The sequence below is a fragment of the Giraffa tippelskirchi genome, chromosome 1, assembly GCF_054371585.1.
Source record: "Giraffa tippelskirchi isolate mGirTip1 chromosome 1, T2T-mGirTip1v1.2.pri, whole genome shotgun sequence".
Lineage (NCBI taxonomy): Eukaryota > Metazoa > Chordata > Mammalia > Artiodactyla > Giraffidae > Giraffa > Giraffa tippelskirchi.
The window spans coordinates 73928282-73949983 of NC_137275.1; the positions used below are offsets into that span (position 1 = coordinate 73928282).

The 21702-nt window shown below is 36.1% G+C and overlaps 1 protein-coding gene and 1 long non-coding RNA gene across 2 annotated transcripts in view; one reads left to right on the forward strand and one right to left on the reverse strand.

Moving 5' to 3' along the window:
* The window catches only part of LOC145546576 (uncharacterized), a 266864-nt gene that overhangs the window by 76796 nt on the left and 168366 nt on the right, over nt 1–21702 (reverse strand). The window lies entirely within an intron of this gene.
* IBSP (integrin binding sialoprotein) lies at nt 9042–20453 on the forward strand. The gene is made up of 6 exons (XM_081593686.1): nt 9042–9103; nt 9198–9248; nt 9344–9418; nt 13770–13835; nt 18678–18851; nt 19424–20453. Exons 1-6 carry the CDS (start codon nt 9050–9052, stop codon nt 19934–19936), a joined length of 933 nt encoding a protein of 310 aa, XP_081449812.1. The 5' UTR covers nt 9042–9049; the 3' UTR covers nt 19937–20453.

Consider the following 21702-nt stretch of genomic DNA (forward strand, 5'->3'; position numbering starts at 1 on the left):
AAACTCAAAAATTAAATTCCAGTGAAAGAGAGCCAAATAGGGAGAAGCAGATGTTACTATCTACTAGACAGATAAACTCCCAGGGAAGGCTATAGAGAGATCCAACCAGATTTAACTTTCATTCATTAATCTCTTTCCAAATATTTTTTATTCAAAATTTGGAAGGAGACAAATTCAGAACCTTTCCCTTGGAGACAGGAACCACAACACAGAGAACAGTCTATAAGTACTCTTAGTTTACTTAGTTAACTGTCTGCTAATAGCACTGTGTGCTAACATATTTGCCTTCTCCTTTAGAAAGGGCAAGGAATTCATTGATACATCTCATTATTGTTCACCTGATGTCAGAATATATGAGAACGTCCAGTCTCATGTAAATAACCATAGATGTGGTTTTCCTGACTCTGTAAATAGCAATTTAAATAGATACAGTCCTTGCCCTCTAGAATCTCACAATAAAAAACAGATGACATGGACACACATCACCACCACCAGTACCACACAAGAGAATATGATGGTTCTTAAATAGGAATTTATATTAGGTACAGTTTGGTATTTGTTTTTTCTGGCTATGGAATATGTGAAAGTTTTGCTGGGAAGTTGAGTGTGGTTAGGAAAAGCATTACTTGACTTTCACATAAACAGGAGAGGCCTGGGAGGGAAGAGGGGAGGGAGAACTTGATTGGATTATAAACTCTAATTGAAATAAATGTATCTTTTGTGGCTCCCACCACCCAAGCTACCATCAATAAGCGGTAGCAATTGATTAATTACATACAAGTCCAGAGAAATACTGATGGAAAAATTAGGCAAAGGTTGAACGGGTAAGCCTGGCTGGAGGCAAAAATGCATACTGGAAATAAAAAGGTTAAAGGGGTATGACACCTTAGATTGGGTAGAAAAGGGTTCAATGATGAAGTATCAAAGAGCAACCAGGCTGATGGTGAGATAGCTCAGTAGAAGAATACTGTAGATGTGAGGGTTGATGTACAAACTACATACTACTTTTGGTTTCAGAGAGAAAGAGTGGATGAGGGAGATATGGAAGAGACAGTATAAGGGTTTAGTAATAACCAGTATTTTGGCACACCCAGAATTTTTAGCATTTTTCTGATAGAGAAGACAAAATTTTGTCATTTCTTCTAGAAAATTCTAGGTTATTAAGATTTCAATTAAGAGCTGCAAAGAGACTTCACATGAAACTATGTTTTAGAATATTTATCTACTTCTTTGTTGTTGCTGTTGTTCAGTCACTATGTTGTGTCCGACTCTTTGTGACCCCAGGCTTCCCTGTCCATCATTATCTCCTGGACTGTGTTCAAACTCATGTCCATTGAGTCAGTGTTGCCATCCAACCATCTCATCCTCTGTTGCCCCCTTCTCCTCCTGCCCTCAATCTTTTCCAGCATTAGGGACTTTTCCAATGAGTCAGCTCTTTGCATCAGGTGGCCATCTACTTCTTAGACTTGGCTATTCATAAGTCTACTTAGAGCATCTTGAACTCTATATTCTAGCAGGCAAGAAGTAATAAACGATGTTGGACATAAAAGTTGGGGGCAGAGTTTTTAGGCTGAGAGAGTTTAACCCAAGGTTAAAAGCTAGCAAGAGACAACACCAGGACTTCAGCTCCATCTTTGATTCTAAATCCTGTGGCCACAGAAGTCTGGGGATGGGGAAAGAGGCAACATGCCACAGTTAGAATATTACTACTATAACCTGGCAAGAAGTAATGAGAACTTGAACAAAGGCAGAAGCAACAGGAAAAGAGGCAGGATGGATTTCAAAGAAACTGTGGAGGAAGTGTTAATAATATTTGATAACTGAGTAAACACGGCAGGTAAGAAAGAAGTGTACATCACAACGAGTGTGGGGTTTTTCCAGAAATGACTCATCACACAGTGCAACTTAGTTGTGGCATCAATGAGATGAATCTATATTCATATGGCATCTAAGAGAATCAGTTCATAACAACCTGTTTAAAGAAAGAAGACCATTACGATAGTGAGATTTCAACAAAAAGTTTTGTTGGATCAACCGTGATTTAAAAAAAAAAAAAGGAGTAAGGATCTGTGATTTTTTTTCTAGCACCACTCCTCAGAATGTTCCAATTAGCACGAATAAATGCAGCCAATTTAGATTAGAGGTTCCTGGAAAGGACATATCAAACTTAAATAATTTATAGAAAATAAGAGATTACAGAATATTAGAAACAGGAAAAGTCTTAAAGATCACTTAGTTCAATCATTTCCATTAAAAAAATAACTATGTACAGACCTCTACAAACATATACAAAAGTGAAGAGCATAGTATAATGAATCTCCACTGACTTATCACCAATTTGATGATTATAAATTTATGGCCAACCTTGTTTCATCTTTTTTCCCCACCCCATGATATCTGTTTCATCCATAAATATTTTAAGATTGAATCTCTAAAAGATGAGAATTATTTTAAAAACATGATAATAATATCATTATGTTGTGGTCCTTTAATGGACCGGACCTTGGGGGTACAGAGTTGACTGATAAGAAAGTGAGAGAAGGAAAAAAAGAGGCTGAGCAACCTGAAGGGGACAGAGAGAGAGACAGAGAGAGATGAAGAAAGACACAGGGACCAGAGTTCTGGTGGAACAAAGGCGTTTATTTAACATATTGTGGGCATATATATACTCTCTTACAAGATAGCCCTTTTTAGCAGAGAAAGGGATAAAAAATCTTACAAGTTATTCAGAAAGCTGGAGGCTAGAGTCATTTTCAAGGGAGGGGATTGTAAAAGTTACTTTCCATACCAGAAGGGAAAAGAGTAGTAAATGGCTGCTATTCACCGTATGGAGAAGCTATTTTTCATACGAACGAGATGCATAAATTCCTATTATTCCAGGAACTTTGTGCAGTTCCTCCAGTGCCTGCTTTCAGGTGCTATGAGGAACAAAGGATTTATGCAAGACCGAAACCAGCATACTGGAAGCCTTCTGTTACATGCAACCTTACATCATTATACATAAAACTTAACAATAATTTCTTAATATATAAAATATGCAATTAGCAGTCAACATTTCTCTGCTTCATAATTTCTCTAGAAATGTCTCTGAAATCTTTTTAATCTATAGTTTCCCTTCTCTCTCTTTTTTTAAAATTTTTCCTGCTAATAAGACAGAAGCCAGGTAATATGTCTGATAAAGTTTCCCACTTTCTGAACTTTGCTGAATGAGTCCCAATGATGTCATTTTAAATAGTCATCTGTTTCCTATAATTTCTCTAGATATAGAGATTTCATCAGGTTCAAGTCCTGTTGACTGGGAAGAATGCTTCACAGGTGACAGAGGAATGATGGTCCAACTGACTGATGGTCAGTTCTTTTTTGGTGTGAAAATTCCCTTATTTTTAAAAGATGGCTTAAATTGAAGTCTTCCTGAGGTTAAGAGGTTCACATGTTGGTAGAACAAACTTTCAGTCTTTTGATTCTCGGTTCTCAACCCCTTTTATTGTATCTTATACTATTAACAACTTACTGAGTGATTATATTGTACCAATTACTCTGCTAGGAATTGCATGAGATGTGACTGCACCATTCTCAAAGTTACCCAAGCCCTAAATCCAGAAATCACCCTAATCTTCTCCACCTCTCTTACTTCTACTGAGTCCTATTACTTTTATCTATTTAACATCACTTTTCTTTGCTCCATTCTTTCCATTCCCCACTGCTACTGCTTTAGTTTAGACCTTTTCTGTTGCTTTTCTGGACCACTAAAATATCTTCTTGAAATTCCCCCCTCCACAACAATCTCGTTTCCCTCAATCCACCTCTGCCTTATCAACAAAAGATTTTTCCAAACTTCAATTCTAAATATATTGTTTTTCTGCTTTAATCTTTTGGGATTCTCTCATTTCCATGGTGGAGTCTGTATCCCTTAGTGCAGCCTAAGCCCCCTCCCTCGTCTGGCCTTTGCCTATCTGACCAACCTCATCTGTCCCTACATCCATTCACTATATTCCAATCTATTGAATCACTGAAGTTTTTTCAGTGTGCCAGCAAGGATACATAGCGATTAAAAGTAGACTCTAGAATTGGACTTGACTTTGGTTCTAAGATTCCCCCATTTATTAGCCATCTAACCCAGGGTATACTCACCATCCCTGGGCCTCACTTGCCTCACCTGTAGATGGGAATAATCTCATAGAATTGTTTTCTGTGTGGGAAGGATAGGTAAAATTGCACAAATGAAGAACTATCATGACAGAACTCAGTGAATATTAGATGCCGTTGGTATGTTTTTCATATGTTTCCATATCCTTTAAACTCATCCCCAAGAATGTTTTTTCTCTTCCTTCTTGATAACATCTTATCTATGGATAGCAAATTCCTATTCTGATGTCACAGCCCAGCTCCATTTCTCATTTGTCATTTAGAATTAAAACACCCTACATTCATAGCACCTCTAAACCTTGCATATATTTTGACTGCTCGGCCCAAGATCTGTCTACACGTGCGTCTATGCTCAGTTGCTCAGTCATGTCCGACTCTGTGACCCCGTGGACTGTAGCCCACCAGGCTCCTATGCCCATGGGATTTTCCAAGCAAGAATACTGGAGTGGGTTGCAACTTCCTCCTCCAGGGGATCTTCCTGACCCAGGAATTGAATCTGTGTCTCCTGCAAAGGAGGCGGATTCTAAAATTTTTAAAGACAAAGACAGGATCTGTCTTGTTTTTTGGCTCTCCATCCTGGAACATTTGCTTTCCATTGTCCTGGGTCAGTGGACAGTTCAGTAATTCAAAGTTTGGTAAACTGAACTAAGATGGGGTTGAGTTGAATTTTTAGAGCTTATCCAATTTGGAAGGACTGATGTTGAAGCTGAAACTCCAATACTTTGGCCACCTCATGCAAAGAGTTGACTCATTGGAAAAGACCCTGATGCTGGGAAGGATTGGGGGCAGGAGGAGAAGGGGACGACAGAGGATGAGATGGCTGGATGGAATCACCAACTCGATGGACATGGTTTTGGGTAAACTCCAGGAGTTGGTGATGGACAGGGAGGACTGGCGTGCTGCGATTCATGGGGTCACAAAGAGTCGGACACGACTGAGTGACTGAACTGAACTGAACTGATTTGTCTTTACTACGAGTCTATATCTTTTAAACAACTTTTCTGAAACAAAAGACAATTTATCCAAAGCATCTAACAGGGTGACTGGCACATATGCTTAAAACTATTATTTATTAATTTTTGGTTTCTCAGGTAGACTTCACAGTTAGAGGAAGGTTTAATGACTGGACAAGCAGAATATGCAAGCTATTAAGCTAAGTTTCTCTTTGCAAATTAAAAAATTCAGTACTTTAGTTTATCAATCAGTTTCTTGTCTGTCTGGTTTCCATGAATCATTTCTATAACAACAGCTCACCCTTGCCAGCTCTAATCATTGTTTTCTATACCCATGGGAAAAAAATTAAATGTGAAAATGAACAGAAAAGAGGTATATGGAAGCCCAAGAAAATACACTGAGGTGACATTTCTTGTACAACAGAAAAAGACCATATAAGTAGATAGTCTAAAGAGGTTTATTTTACAAAGAAAAAAGTGCAACCTGTTTCTCAGTAGCAGGATTCTCAAAAACTTAGTATAAATTTTATACTCAGAAATGTATCTCAGGAAATATATTTTATAATTCTGACATTTAATTATACCAAATTTATGAGTCACTAAATCATATTTGAGTAATATAAAATAATTGATTTTAAAGTATTAATTTCTTATCAGCTCCTGTCTTTTATTATTTAGTTTCTTTTTCTTTTTTTACTAAACTAATAATGTAGGACTGTATCTGATTACAGTAAGTTTTCCTCCCTTTCAACACAGTGAAAATTTGTATAATTATGAAAATTTTAAATAGTTAAATCTCTTACTATTTATTTTAATTCAAATCCAGTATATTTTTATATATATTCAGAACTCAAACTATTCATCTTCATCTTAACCTTCAATTAAATTCCACAATGCAAACCTCTTGGCACTAGAACCACAGTTCATGTTTATTCAACTGAGCTTGTGTCTTGAAAAAGTGTGGAAGCTCGGGAGTTTTCTGGTGAGAATCCACATTCTGACATCACTTTGGCCATGACAGTGATTGGCTGTGGGAAGGCAAAAAAGAGTTTATAGCCCACAAGAGCAAGTGAATGAGTGAGTGAGAGAGCAGAGAGAGTACTCAATCTGTGTCACTCACTCCTGGGAGCCTGCCTTCTCACTACAGGGCTGCCAAAGGTAAGGTTTAATATAACAACTTCATTATCTTATAAATCAGACACTCCGCATTTCACATCTCTGGGTTTGGTTTTGAACATTTTATTTAAATATAGATATTAACACATTGTAGAGAATTGCTATGTAATGTAACACTTGTTTATCATTAAACTAGTACCTCAGGTTTTAGATTCTTTTGAAAAGGCTAAGTTTATTAACCTATGCAGTAAATAAGCTCTTATTATTATATACATTAACTAGAAAATTATGCTTTCTACTTTCTATCTCTGTACCTCACAGATAACTGTTTTTACTCATTCTAATGCATTCAAGGTAACCTAACTGGAATACTATTTTGCATTTATAAACGTGCCTCAATGTATGTTGATTTCTCCATTATACCTAATCTGTACTTCAGTTATAAACAATATTTTCCAAAATATATATTTGGTTTCAAAGTGTTAGTATCTTATAGCTCTAAAATCAGAATGGAAAAATGCACAGTACTAGGGAAATAAATGATGCTGTTAGTTTATCATACTCTTCCCAATAAAAACTTGCAATTAGATTCTCAAAACAATCCTTTAAAAATTTTTGAATTGTTGTCTGGGTTAGTAGTGGGCATTATAGAGGTCTTTTGCTCTTGATGAATCACAAAGTAAATAAAATGAGATTTAGGTAGGCAGCCGATTGCTGCCTAGGTGAGTCACTTGGTTCTTTTATATTGTTCCTGTTATATTTTCATCTCGTTGTTTTTAAGGTTTGTTATGAGAAATTTTATACTCCAAAATCTTTCTACAGTTCTACATATTTACATTTTTAGCTCTTTAAGATATTGTAATTATTCCAACTGTTTTCATAAAGCTACAGAGCAGTAATCTTCCTGTTTGTTGGTGGGCTCCATCATGAATGGTCAAATTCAAAGTATTAGTCAGAGAATCTGAATAGCAATGCAAGCTTCTTAAACAGACAAGTCCCCTTCAGGGGAAAGCCTCTTTATTCCCATGTGGCCATCAAGAACTAAAGTAGACAGGACTGTGAGCAAGTTAACAAGCAACAAAATCAAAGACCCACTCCACCACAAAGACAGGTGACAGAGGACCCAAGACAGCTTTTCCAGGCCTCTAACCTTCCTCTGTGTAATGTTTATTTTAGCTTCAGATACTCAATAAGGATGTGATAAATCATGACCAGTGATGATAAAATGCAGAATCTACTTTCAGATGTAGTATATGACATGGATTTCATACATTTTTTTTAATAAATTTATTTATTTTAGTTGGGGGCTAATTACTTTACAATATTGTAATAGTTTTTGCCATACATTGACATGAATCAGCCATGAGTTTACATGTGTTCCCCTTCCTGGACCCCTCACCCACCTCCCTCCCCATCCCATCCCTCTGGGTCATCCCACTGCCCCAGCCCTGAGCCCTTGTCTCATGCATCGAACATGGAATGGTGTTCTGTTTCACATACGATAATATACATGTTTCAATGCTATTCTCCCAGAACATCCCACCCTCACCTTCTCCCTCAGAGTCCATAAAATTGTTCTATGCATCTGTGTCTCTTATTCTGTCTCGCATATAGGGTTATCGTTACCATCTTTCAAATTCCATATATATGCATTAGTATACTGTATTGTTGTTTTTCTTTCTGGCTTACTTCACTCTGTTTAATGGGATTTCATACATTTTAAATATTACTTCTCCCAGTGTATTTATGGGGAAATTCTGATCACCATTACATACTGCTTTTAAACATTGCCAAAGCTGTCACTCTGGAGGAGAACACTCTCAGTTAAGTGTGTTGGTGGCTTTCAGCTAAGTTTGTTTAACTTTTATTAAATTAGGATTTTATCGAACACAATAAAATTAGGATAGGATTTCATGATTGCTCTCCTTTGCCTGTGAGAAATCTATGTGGAACTGAGATCTTTGCAAGGCTGCAAACCCCATGACTGCTCACAAACTACTCCTATTCTGAGAGTTGCATCTTCTATTCTTCCACAGAATTGACATGACTATCACCCTGACCCTGGAAAGGCCCACATCCATTCCATAACAATTTTCCACACCAGTGATTATAAGCTTAAAAGGAACTGGAGAACAATGTAATTTGAGGAAAGTTGCCTCTGATATCCCAAGATGAACTCTGAGAACTCTTCTCATAGATTCATCCTTAAACATGGATGTTGGGCTGCTACACATTGTGAGAATAATATTTCACATATCATGGATTTTTCACACACATAAAAATTCAAGTATTCTAAGATATCCATGGAAAAATGGCTCTTAGTCTTCATAGTACAAACAAACTTTTAGTTTAAAAGCTATATAGATGCTGGAAAAAGCCTGTAGGATAACTGGCATAAAAGTAATCATTCAAATGTATTCAATTTTTTCCTTAGTTTTTAATTATAAACCAAACAAACAGGTCACATAACTACACCAACTGGTGTTCTATGTCAGTGGTGTCACAAGGCCTCCTCACCCCAATGTGAAACATACTAAGCATTCAAACTCTGGCAGTGATGAAATGGATTTTCATCTACAAGTCAGATTAGATAGGTTAAAACCAAATATGGAACTCATGATTATTCAAATAGATGGATAGTCTATCTTCTACCACTTACATAGAAGGAACAATTTTAAAACAAAAGCAGAAATTTGGTCCTAGTTAGTCAAAACTTTAATTGAACAAAAAATGAAAACAAATTAAATACATCTCCTAGTATGTGAAGAAAAGGTACAGTCTTAGTTTTACTCATTAACTTTACCACTTCATTAATTACAGAAGCAACCACCAAAATGAAGACGGTTTTAATTTTGCTCAGTATTTTGGGAATGGCCTGTGCTCTTTCAGTAAGTTCTTTACTAAAAACCTATAGTTATTCCCATTTTTTGTCTTTTGATATTAAAGAGAGAATATATAGTAATTGATTGCTCTTTTAAACAGATGAAAAATTTGCATCGAAGAGCCAAATTAGAGGATTCTGAAGAAAATGGGGTAATTCATTTTAGCATAATTCCTTGGTTTGACTACATTTACTCTAGATTTATTGTACATGAAACATGAATATATCATTTATTGTGTTCATGCAGGTATTTAAGTACAGGCCCCGATATCTTTATAAGCATGCCTACTTTTATCCTGCTCTAAAACAATTTGCAGTTCAAGTAAGTATAAAAATTAATTTTTTCTCACTCCTTATAATTGAAAGGGGATTGAATTTAACTACAAAACACCTAAATTCAACTCTCACTGAAATTCAGCCAGAAAGACCTCTTGCTAAAGCAGTCTGTTTTTAATATAACAAAGTTTATTCCCAAGTTTTCTTTATAAAGCAGAGCTATACACACACACAGAATAAACTCATTTGGGCCCAGTCTAGAATGATATAATGAAAGCAAACACCACGGAAGATTGAGTTCAGGTGTTTTGACTAATTCACTGACAAAGTGGACAATTTTATCAGTTGTTGACATTTCAGTCAGTGATGCAGCCACTAACTGACATATTATAGTAGATTCAATACTGTCATATAGCTGTTTTACATCCAATAACATAGAGTCCTTTAATTTAGAGGGAAATGAATTCATAAACAACAGACCATTACAAAATTCCTGATAATCTATGGTTTGCTGAAGATTTTCTTAACCTTTGACATGTGTAATTCACTAGAATAAGAATGGCTCAAGAACGCAAAGGAAAGAGAGAAATTCATGAAACGAACTAAAAAACTTGTGAGAAAAACAAAACATCCTTAAAATTTGTAAACAAACAAAAAATAACTAACCACTAAAAATAAGAGTTTCTGTTTATACTGGGTTACTACCTGTGAAGAGGGTTCTGAAAACTAGAGGGTGTGGTGCTGATTTTAAATAGACAACGAACCAGCATTGCGCTATTTTTATTACTACACAGTTTGGGTTCAGGGCACCAATTATGCACCATCTGACCCAGGACTTCTGAGACACTAAAAGCAGTGAGGATGCCGAAAACTATGCCTCAGCACAGTGGCTTGGCATAACATCCTGCCATATGTTGAGCTAACCCATTTCTAACTCATACAATGATAGGAAATGATCATTTTAAAGTATTTCTAGCACCATAATAATTATGGGGAATGTGTGTAGCCGCAGAAATATGAGCACAGTTGATACAAGCATTGTGGGTTTTCAGAATTGCCTTCCATTCTTTGGTTTGCCCATAAATAACAGTGCTCATTTGAAATTTCGTTGTCTTTCTTAAACTAAACAGAAATGATAATACATTCAAATTTTGGACTACTTCCTCAACTTTTCTAAAATATCATATCAGTTCAGTTCAGTCGCTCAGTCGTGTCTGACTCTTTGCGACCCCATGAATTGCAGCACGCCAGGCCTCCCTGTCCATCACCAACTCTCGGAGTTTACCCAAACCCATGTCCATCGAGTCGGTGATGCCATCCAACCATCTCATCCTCTGTTGTCCCCTTCTCCTCCTGCCCCCAATCCTTCCCAGCATTAGGGTCTTTTCCAATGAGTCAACTCTTCACATGAGGTGGCCAAAGTATTGGAGTTTCTTAGAGATATTCCTATCTAGAAAATTTTACAGATATATACATGTGGTCCAATTCAAATGTCCACAATGAAAAGATACTAGGAAAGGTTATATTTTTCCTTATTGATAGACCCAAACTTCATAGATTTTTAAGCAGATCTTTAATATTCAAAATTACTACAGATTGTATGCAGATAGGTCTATCTCAAGCAATGTAGAATTTGTAAATAAGAGGGTTGTTTTAAAAAAGAATTCATAACACAACATTGTAAATCAACTATATGCTAACAAAAATTTTTTAAAAAGAAAAACTAAATTAAATAAATAAAATAGAATCCAATAAAATATATCTCGAAATCTAACAGTCTGAGCTAGTTTTGATGATCTACTGTTCTACTTTACAAAGTTTGATTTCCAAGATGTTTCTCCTTGCATGTCTATTTATATGCTTCCATAGCTCTTAATTATTCATTTTCTTAAGTCTATTAAGTATTTAGTACCCAGATTATCACCCCCAAAATCATTAAGCTTCGTTGGCTTTGAAATTCATGTTATATTCAGATGGAATCTTTGTTTATATATAATCATTTCCAAAATACCAATATGCATGAAATATATTGATTGCCAGGCTGTCAGCCTATTGCAGTTTATCTGCTTGGCTATAGAAATGGAAGTATAAATAAGGTTAATACCCTAAACATTTTTAATTGAGGAAACTTTTTTTTTATCATTAAAACATTTGATTAGTGTGTGAACTCTTAGCAAGGAATTTATCTTATATTTCTTTAATCAGACTCATCTCAGTTATCACAGTACTTGACGTGGAAAAACTGCCCATATTACCAACTTCTTCTATTGTTATGATTCTGATTATCAGTACAACACCTGGAATGTGTTTTCTGGAATTGAATAAATCCAGTAAGGATAGAGGTTGGAAGGAGTATATGAAAGACTTTGAGAAGGAGCTGTAGGACTTAGTAACAACTTGGTAATAAGGCCTAACTGAAAGAAAGGAAAATACAAAAAATGCTGAGGCTTCAAGGCATTTCAAGCCGTTTTAAAATTGTCCTTACGTAGATACTAATTGAAGAGTGATGTGGTTGAAGTAGAATGGGGTGAGGAAGCTTGTAAAATGATTAAAACACTCCCAATGAGTATGATTTCAACACCTTTAGACCATGAAATTTTTCTACCTTGTTTTATGTCCCTGGATAAGTTCCAGAGTTTCCTGGTTTATAGTCTATGGGAACTTGAATAGAATTTTTATCCTGCTGTTGTATGAAAATAGAATAAATCTTATTTATGTTAAAAAAAACCACTCCTGCTGAGAAAAAATATGCTACACAAACAAGCTGTCCTTTCTATAAATAATTTAACTAACAAACAGAAATAGTTTCAATAGAACCTTATGCTTTTTTCACCTCTGGGCTAGGGAAGGGACAGCCATTAAGGTCATGGCAGTGGAAGAGTCAGTCTAATTGTTCTCTTTTCCACCCAAGGTTATTCTTGGCTCAAGGGGACAAGCATTCCTTTCCTTGGGTGTATGGAGTGGCCACCTGAAGAACGAGCCCAACAGGCAGAGACCTGAGCAGTACTGGGACATAAATATTCCCTCAACTGATCTCTCACCCTAAGGTTCTTTTATAGCTATGTTTTCTAAGACCCACAGTACTTCACAAGTCACCAGAATCAAAGATAAATTTGCAGGGCAGAAAATGATAGAATCTTATGTTGGGTTTTTAATTATACCAAGGGTAAATAGTGGTTGCGGAAAACAAAGGAAAATTCAATTGGTATTAGCATTTCCTTTTAAAAAGTAGCAAAGTTGGGACTTCTCTGGTGGCCCAGTGGCTAATACTCTGGACTCCCAATGCAGGAAGCCTGGGTTCAATCCCTGGTCAGGGAACTAGGCCCTGCATGCCACAACTAAGAACTGTAAATATACATAAATATTTATTTATGAATACATAAATACATAAATAAATATTTTAAAAAACATAGCAAATCTCATTAACTTTTATTTTTATATAGACTCCTTGGTTTAAATTATTCTCATTCAATATGGTGCTTTTTAGAGAAATGGTACTCATAAATTTCCTAAATAGATAAATTAATTTCTCTTCTTATATAACTTATATCTCTTGTATGAATTTTTCTCTCATAAAGTTTTGTAGACACACATACACTTCAATTTAGGAATGGCTTTAATTAGATTAAAATGTACTAAAATTATTAATTTTAATTTTGAAATTTTGACTTGAAATTTAATTTCAAGTCAAAGTCTAATTTAAATTCACCAGGAGAGCTCATCATTTAAGAAAATTATCCAGGTGGTGCTACTGATCAAGAACCTGCCTGCAGTGCAAGAGAAAAGGAGACACAGGCTAGATACCTAGGTTGGGAAGAGCTCCCGGAGGAGGACGTGGCTACCCACTCCAGTATTCTTGTCTGGAGAATCCCGTGGACAGAGGAACCTGGTGGGCTACAGTCCATAGGGTCTCACAGAGACGGACACAACTGAAGCAACTTAGCACACAACAACTTATATTTTGTAATAAGTCGAATTATCATTTCATTCATATTTTATAAAGAAAATGAAACAATGATATCTATGTTTTAGCTTAAGATTTGTCTTGAACTGGTTGGAGAATTCAGCCATTGTGAGCTTCAGATTCCTTCTCTGTAAAATAAAAAAATTGGACCAGATAATCCTCTCATTCTCTCAGAGCTAAGTCATTCTGCCATTAATTGCTCTAGTTTTTACATATAAAATGTTTCAACATATTGTCAATGCTTTTGAAGTTAAAAATGGAGTATTTCAAAGTGTATCTTGATCACTGTAAAATAACCTTTTTCTCTAACCTCGTTTGTATATGTCTAGTCTCCACATACCTTTCTCACAGTAGTCGAGAACTGGTCTAAGTAAATAAATATATATGTACGTATATTCATATGTGTATGAATTCATGTATACATATTTTTTAGAGCAGCAGTGACTCATCTGAAGAAAATGGAAATGGTGATAGCTCAGAAGAGGAGGAGGAAGAAGAGGTAAGGAATTTCTGCACTTTTTTTTTTCATAACAAACCAGGCAGCATAAAATAAATAAATAAATAGGAAACTAGTTTCCTGTAGCCTAGACTCAGCAAATAGCCATTGCCAGCTTACCAACTGCCCCCAGTCTTCTATTTTGGAGAAGGGGGGTATTATTTAAATTAGAATTAACTAAAATGACCTGTTTAAAACACTATTACAGTTTGGGGTTAAAGTTACCTGTAAGTGGTACATGAATACAAAAGTATCTTCATTTTAAGTGGAAGAAATGTTGATTCTGAAAAAAAGGAAGGAAGCATTATTTACATTTATAGATGGACAGAGTGTGATGGTAAAAGATAAATACATAATAATCCTAAACTTAGTGCAATACATAAAACAAGTATTGCATTAAATTTATAAGGACTGAACTTTAAAAATTCAATTTGATGAGTGGGTAGTATAAGAAAGTTAGTCTTAGATTCTCTACAGTGTTACTGTGATTCATCTGCCTTCCTTTTTTTTTAAATGTTTATTTATTTATGGTTGTGCTGGATCTTTGTTGCTGTGTGCAGGCTTTCTCTAGTTGTAAATGGGGCTACTCCAGTTGCAGTGCTCAGGTTTCTCATTGTGGTGGCTTCTCTTGTTGCAGCAAGCAGGCTCAGTAGTTGTGGCCCATGGGCTTAGCTGCCCTGTGGCATGTGGAATCCTCCCATACCAGGGATCGAACCTGTGTCCCCTGAATTGGCAGGAAGATTCTTAACCACTTGACCACCAGGGAAGTGCCTCATCTGCCCTTCTTGACTCACACAGTAGGGTTGTTCTTTTTAATTGGAATTTCATATGTCTTTTTGTCTAATAATAAAATTCATGTCCTTGGAGAAATGCAAATACTCAAGATGTAGAAATATCTTCCTATACAGTACTACAAATTAGTGTAGTTCATGGCTAAAATTCATCTACATAACCTAGAAATTGTACTAACATGTTTACAGCTGATATCCTTGCCCATGTAAACTACTATTTAGGTACATTTTCCTGGATAGTCAATTATAGGTATCCACTGGTTTGAGAACCTTCTAAATTCAGGTATTCTTAGGTGCTATTTATGAAGGGACAGTGACAGTCCAAAATGGATCATGGATAAATGTCTGCTATCTTGAAAACAAAGTGGTGTGGGAACTTTAAAAGTGAAAAATAATTAATTTTTTAAACCATAAAATAACATTTTCAGTACCATAATTTAACCCAATAGCTTTTAAAGGAAGACCTTACAAGAATGTCAAGCCAGTACCAGGAAAAATGCCACCTATTAAATCCCACAAAATTTTGCCTGGAGTTCCACATACTAATCTTACACAAGAACTAAGCTAGGGTAATCCATTTAACTACAGCTGTTTGCTGTACAGTGACTGTAAAATTGCCTTACCAGCTAGATTTCCCAATTGGATTGCATACCTTTTGGCAACGGTTCTTCATTTGTTGTAATGGTGGTTGGGGATGGAGGAAGATTAAGAGTCCTTCAGGACTCTGATGAAATCTCACCTATTCAATATTTTCCCAACAGTCTGTGAACATTTCTAGTCCTCTCAGAACTTATCTGCAAACTCCCCGTGACCCAGGACACTTGAGACCACAGGTTACAACCCCTGCTTTGAGGATGAACAGTGCTGTAATCTCTTTTGCAACTCTTCACACTGCCCAGCTCAGTTTCTTATATATATTTAGTGCCCAGTCAGTATTTGGTGGTTTGGTTTTAGAACTTCAGAGGAATAAATGCTCCAAAGACCATTCATTCAAAGTGATAATGGAAAACTGTGTGAATAAAACTTGTAGTCTTCCATCCTGAAGAGAATTTAGAACTTCTTTTTTCCCCATCTCTTCTCTAAAATTTCATTGGCAATTTAGGTTAAATACAGAGTCCCCAGGAATTGTATTCCCAGGATCAGGTGCTTAGGCATATTTTCTACTTCATGATCATACGGTTTTTTTCCCCTCTCCTAAATTATCCAGTCTCACATTTTAAAGTTTTATTGACACATTGGCTTCCATTGTGGCTCAGCTGGTAAAAAATCGGCCTGCAATGTGGGAGACTTGGGTTTGATCCCTGGGTTGAGAGGATCCCCTGGAGAAGGGAAAGGCTACCCACTCCAGTATTCTGGCCTGGAGAATTCCATGGACTATACAGTCCATGGGGTCGCAAAGAGTCAGACACAACTGAGCAACTTTCACTTTCAATATACATAACACAATTATCATAAGTTTGTAGATGACTGAAATTTCAGAAATCGAACACGAAGTATTACCCAGAACCTATAGAAAAAGCAGCACATGTTTTGTGCTCCATTCCATTCATTAACCAACCCCCACTAAGGGCAAATGCTATGATGACTCCTATCAGAAAGATTGCTTTTGGCTCTTTCTGTGTTTCATTCATACACACACATATATATATATGGAATCATGCAGCATATACTCTTTTACTTGTAGCCCCTTTCACTCTCAGCTTCAGAGACTGACCCATATGGTTCTGTAGTTGTAAATCATTTGTTCTCAATATCAGTATTTCATCACGTCTGTGTATCACAATGTGCTAACCTTCTGTTGATGGGCAGTTAAGGAGTTTTCAGATTTGGCCTGTGACCAAAGAGTGCTGCTGTGAATGTTCTAGTACTCCTTCTGGTGAACACATGCATTCATTTCTGGAGGCCACTTTACTTAGACATGAAATGTCTATGTTGAAAGGTCTGCATATATTCATCCTGAGGAGATGCCACCAACAGCTTCCCACAGCCAAGATACTAATGTAAACTCCCACTATCCCTATAGGAGCATTCCCTCAGCTCTACATTCTCATCAACACGTTTCTTTCGGTCATTTTAGTCATTCTAGTGGGTTAATAATACACTCAAGTACAAGTGACTGCTAATTTCTCTATTCAAAAAGATATTTGAGGCCTAGGGCTTCCCTGGTGGCTCCGATGGTAAAGAATTCACCTGCAATGCAGGAGACCTGGGTTTGATCCCTGGGTCAGGAAGATCCCCTGGAGAAAGGAATGGCTATCTGCTCTAATATTCTTGCCTGGAGAATTCCATGGACAAAGGAGCCTGGCAGGCTATAGTCCATGGTTGCAAAGAGCTGAACATAGCAGAGTGACTAACACACATACATCCATCAAAAGTTTGACCTAGGTTCCTTTTTAAGTCATTGCAACAGGAGAACCTTAAATAAAGTACCAGAAAAAGAAAGGGTGTTGTAGGAGAAAATAGGGAATCCTACGAATTTGGAGTCTGGGTCTGTGGTCACGACCCTGCTGCTAATGAACTGCCATGTCTTTGACCTCATACTAGTCATTTGCCCCACTGGACCTCAGTTTTTTCACTTGTGAAACAAGAGTGAAGGACATGATCTGTATATTTTCCTACCCGAAAGAGCTTTCCTCTTTCTCCCCTAAAAGGTTTAGTCTGTTGGACTAAGGCATATAAACATGAAAAAGTAAATAAACAGTATGACGTTTGTGGAATATTTGACAAAGTTAGCTTGGAGACTGTTTTGAGGTGGACTCTAGTAGTGAACTCTCCAAGCGTTCATTGAAACAGTAAAATTTACAAATCTGATGAAACAGACATAGTTTGTTTTAGTAATAAGAAAAGCTAAATGTGGCTTTTGTGTGTTTGTTTTGAAGTCTTAAAATATAAGATGCCTACTTAAAGTTATCCTAACATATAATCTCTTTAAAAATGCATTGAAATAAATTCACTTTTCTAGTGCTCATTTAAACTAAATAAATTCTGTGTATGAATTCCTGACTTTCAATACTAGCTATGAATTACTTTGGGAGATTAACTCAGTCAACAGTTTATTGCCTACCAACATAGAGTAAAGACAAAATAGTAAAGTATTGAAGATGATAAAAATATTCATAGAGGAGTAGTAATTTATAGAAAACATCTTCCTACAATAACATAATATATCAGTAAGAATTTATTGGAGTGTTCAGTTTCTTTATTTCACAGAAAAATCATGGAATCTCTTGAATACTGCACATAGCTCAGAACTGGCTTATATGTTAGCAGATGGATTTTGAATTTAATATATCTCTTTTTCTTTAAATACTCTTGAAAGTAAATGAAATACATTCATGTCTTGTTTTTATAGTGCATAAGACATGCAATTAACTTGTTTGAAGAGAGGGGGTTCTATAAAAAAAAAATTCCTTAAAATAAAAACATCCTAGGTGTAGTGTAGGCAATTCACATAAATCCTCCTCCTCATCAAAAATCATCATGGTACAACAAAAAGGCTCAATTTATCTTTTAGTTAGAAAGATACAGTTTCATCACTCACCATAAGACTTTAGTTAATTATTTAATTTATCTGAGCTCAGTTTCCTTTTCTAAAGAGTGTAAGTAATAATCTTACCTTACAAGGCTGCTCTAGGGAATAAGAAAATAAGTCTAAATTTCTCAGCTTATTTTTCAGCAAATACAATAATTAATGTACTATCATGTCAGAGTAGTTATTAATAAGACTTCAAGAGCCTAAGCTATATATGGTATGATACCATATAGTCAGATGTGCTGAAATTATTACATAAATATTTTTGAATTGATTAAATAGAATACAGAAATATCTAAAACACACCATAGTGAGGTAAACAGGGTGAAAATACTTTGAATTCCAAGAAGTGAGAACTGCAACTGGCATAAGAGGAAGCAGAGTTGTCAACACTGGGCGACAAGATGGCTGAGGGAAACCATCAACCATTGTTATTTTCCCAATAATGGTTCATGACTCCAACAAATCTTGAGTTATCTTTCAGCCAAAATACTTTTTTCTTGCTCTGGACATTTTCAACAGGAGACTTCAAATGAAGAAGGAAACAATGGAGGGAATGAAGATTCTGATGAAAATGAAGACGAAGAATCAGAGGCTGAGAACACCACCCTTTCCACTACCACACTTGGCTATGGAGAGGAGATTACGCCTGGAACTGGAAGCATAGGTCTAGCTGCCATCCGGCTTCCCAAGAAGGTAACAATTCCTCCAAAATGTTCAATCTGCTTTCCTTTCTTTACTGAAGTCTAAGGTTATCCTGACATTATACATACAGTATTTTATATTATCTTCATTAACTTGATGAAAAAGTAAGAGCAGGTACAATATCCCTGTTTACAAACAGATAAGGAGAGATCTTTTCCCAGGCAAGATCTCTTCCCATGTTCTGACACTGACTTTTCAACATTATCATAGAAGACTAAGGCCAAGCATCTTAGCAATGGATAGAAAGTGTTGAGAGATACCATTGCATTTCTGGGAAGAGGTTTCCAAGGCAGAGAAAGCAGGTAGCAAAGTTATAGAAAGCATCTTTCACAGAAAAGACTTTTTTATCAAGTGGCTTTTTCTCCACTGGCATCCAATGACAGAGGTACTAATTCTGAATTTAAAACCTCCACCAGTTCTTTTGTAAGCTAAACTAGTTTCAATTCAAAATTACATGTAGTACAATAATGTCAGCACAGAAAGCTTGTGTTGGATGAAACAACAGCCTTAAGTTTTATGTTTTTCACGCCTAGATTTGAATTCTTTCAAACTTTTCCTTATAGGTTGGGGCTACAGGAAAGAAGGCTACAAAAGAGGATGAGAGTGATGAAGAAGAGGAGGAAGAAGAAGAGGAAGAAAATGAGGCAGAAGTAGATGATAATGAGCAAGGCATAAATGGCACCAGCAGCAACAGTACAGAGGTAGACAATGGCCATGGCAGCAGTGGTGGGGATAATGGAGAGGAAGAAGGCGAAGAAGAAAGTGTCACTGAAGCCAATACAGAAGGAACCACAGTGGCTGCAGAGACCACTACTTCTCCAAATGATGGGTTTAAATCTACAACCCCACCCCAGGAGGTCTATGGGACCACCCCACCACTGTTTGGGAAAACCACCACCCCTGGGGAGTATGAACAAACAGGCACCAATGAGTATGACAATGGGTATGAAATCTATGAAAGTGAGAATGGAGATCCTCGTGGGGACAATTATCGAGCCTATGAGGATGAGTATAGCTACTATAAAGGGCGTGGCTATGACAGCTATGATGGTCAAGATTACTACAGCCACCAGTGAAGGTCCAGACTGGGATGAGTTCACCCATTCTGGGATTCTGTGTGGCTACCGTTTTCAAACTTCAACTCAGGAAGGTGCAATATAACAAATGTGCATTTTATAATATGGAATGGTGCTACTGTTCCAAAGTGGTTTTCTGAAATTGCTTCTGCAAGTAATGGGCTTCTTATTGCTTTTCCCTAGTATGTTATTGAAAGGTCATCAATCAGGGCCATTCATCAAGTGGTAAACCAATGCATGAGATAGTGTGTGATTGAGTATTTTGAGGTTGTAGTCCTATAGCTAGTAATTTTAATATGTTTCCACTAACTGCTAAAACATATTCTGTTCAAGAGCTGCTTCTTAGAAGAGATTAGATTCACTAACATTAGTGACACTGTATACAATAAATGTGCAGTTCTTTAATCACACTACCTGTCACTGTATATTAGGTTTAATTATCACTGTCATGTATTTTTATGTGACCTGTATGTATATTGTATCTATGGATTTTATCACAAATAAAAATGCAACCTTTCAGATGTGTTCTAATTATGAAGAAAAAATTCAGGATGGGAAAAGGTGAGACCGGAGGGAGGACAATTCAGCTCAAGGACAAAAGTTTATTTCTACTATGGTTTAAAACTCAGAAAAACTATAGATATTTTCTCATGGATAAATTAACTTGACTAAGATTTTGACATGTTTGTGGGCAGGGTCAGCCATGTATATCAAGATTAACAGCTTTTATTAGACCTTCCAGATTTTATGAATAAATAGTAGGATGCCTAGTTAAATTTGAATTTCAGATAAATAATGAATAACTCACTAGTATAAGTATGTGCCATGGAATATTTGGCCTTTGTGAACTATTTGGGACATATTTGTACTAAATGAATGATTTATTATTTGAAATTTTAAGTTTAATTGAATGTCCTGTGTTATATCTGGCAACCCCATACCTATTTGATTTGGTTTTAGGTAGGGTAGGGGTGGGAGTAGGTAGAAAACTCTTATACATACGTCAACCCATCATCTCCTAACTTTTTATTATGAAAAAAATCAAGCCTTCAGAAAGGTTGGGTGACTAGTACATGAGCACCTAGATTCACCAATGGTTAACATTTTGCCACATTTATCTCTATTTCTGTGTGACTATCTTCATATGTATGTGTATGTCTCTGTGTGTGTGTGTATATATATATATATATACATATATATATATATATGTATCTCTTTGTTGTTGTTCAGTCACTCAGTGTTGTTTGAGTATTTGCGACCCCATGGATTGCAGCATGCCAGGCTTCCTTGTCCTTCACCAGGATATATATACACACATATATATATACACACACACATATATATATACACATATACACACATATATATATATATATATACACATATATACACATACATATATATTTTGCCAAACCATTAAAGAGTGATTGTAGACATCATGGAATCATAATGCTTCACCCTTAAATACTTCAGCATTTAGTATTAGAACAAGGAATTCTCCTATATAGCTGCCACATCATTCTCATTCTTAAGAAATTTAACATAGATAAGCTAATATTTTCTAATACACAGTCCATATTCAAATTTTCCCAATTATTCCCATAATATCATTTATTGCTAACTTAGTAAATCCTCACAAAACTTTATCAGGTAGGTTTTATAGTCATTGCCAATATTATTGACAAAGGGGCTGAGGAACAAAGAGGTTAAGCAACTTGCACCAGATCATTATGGCAAAACTGAAGTTAAGACATAGATAGCCTAGC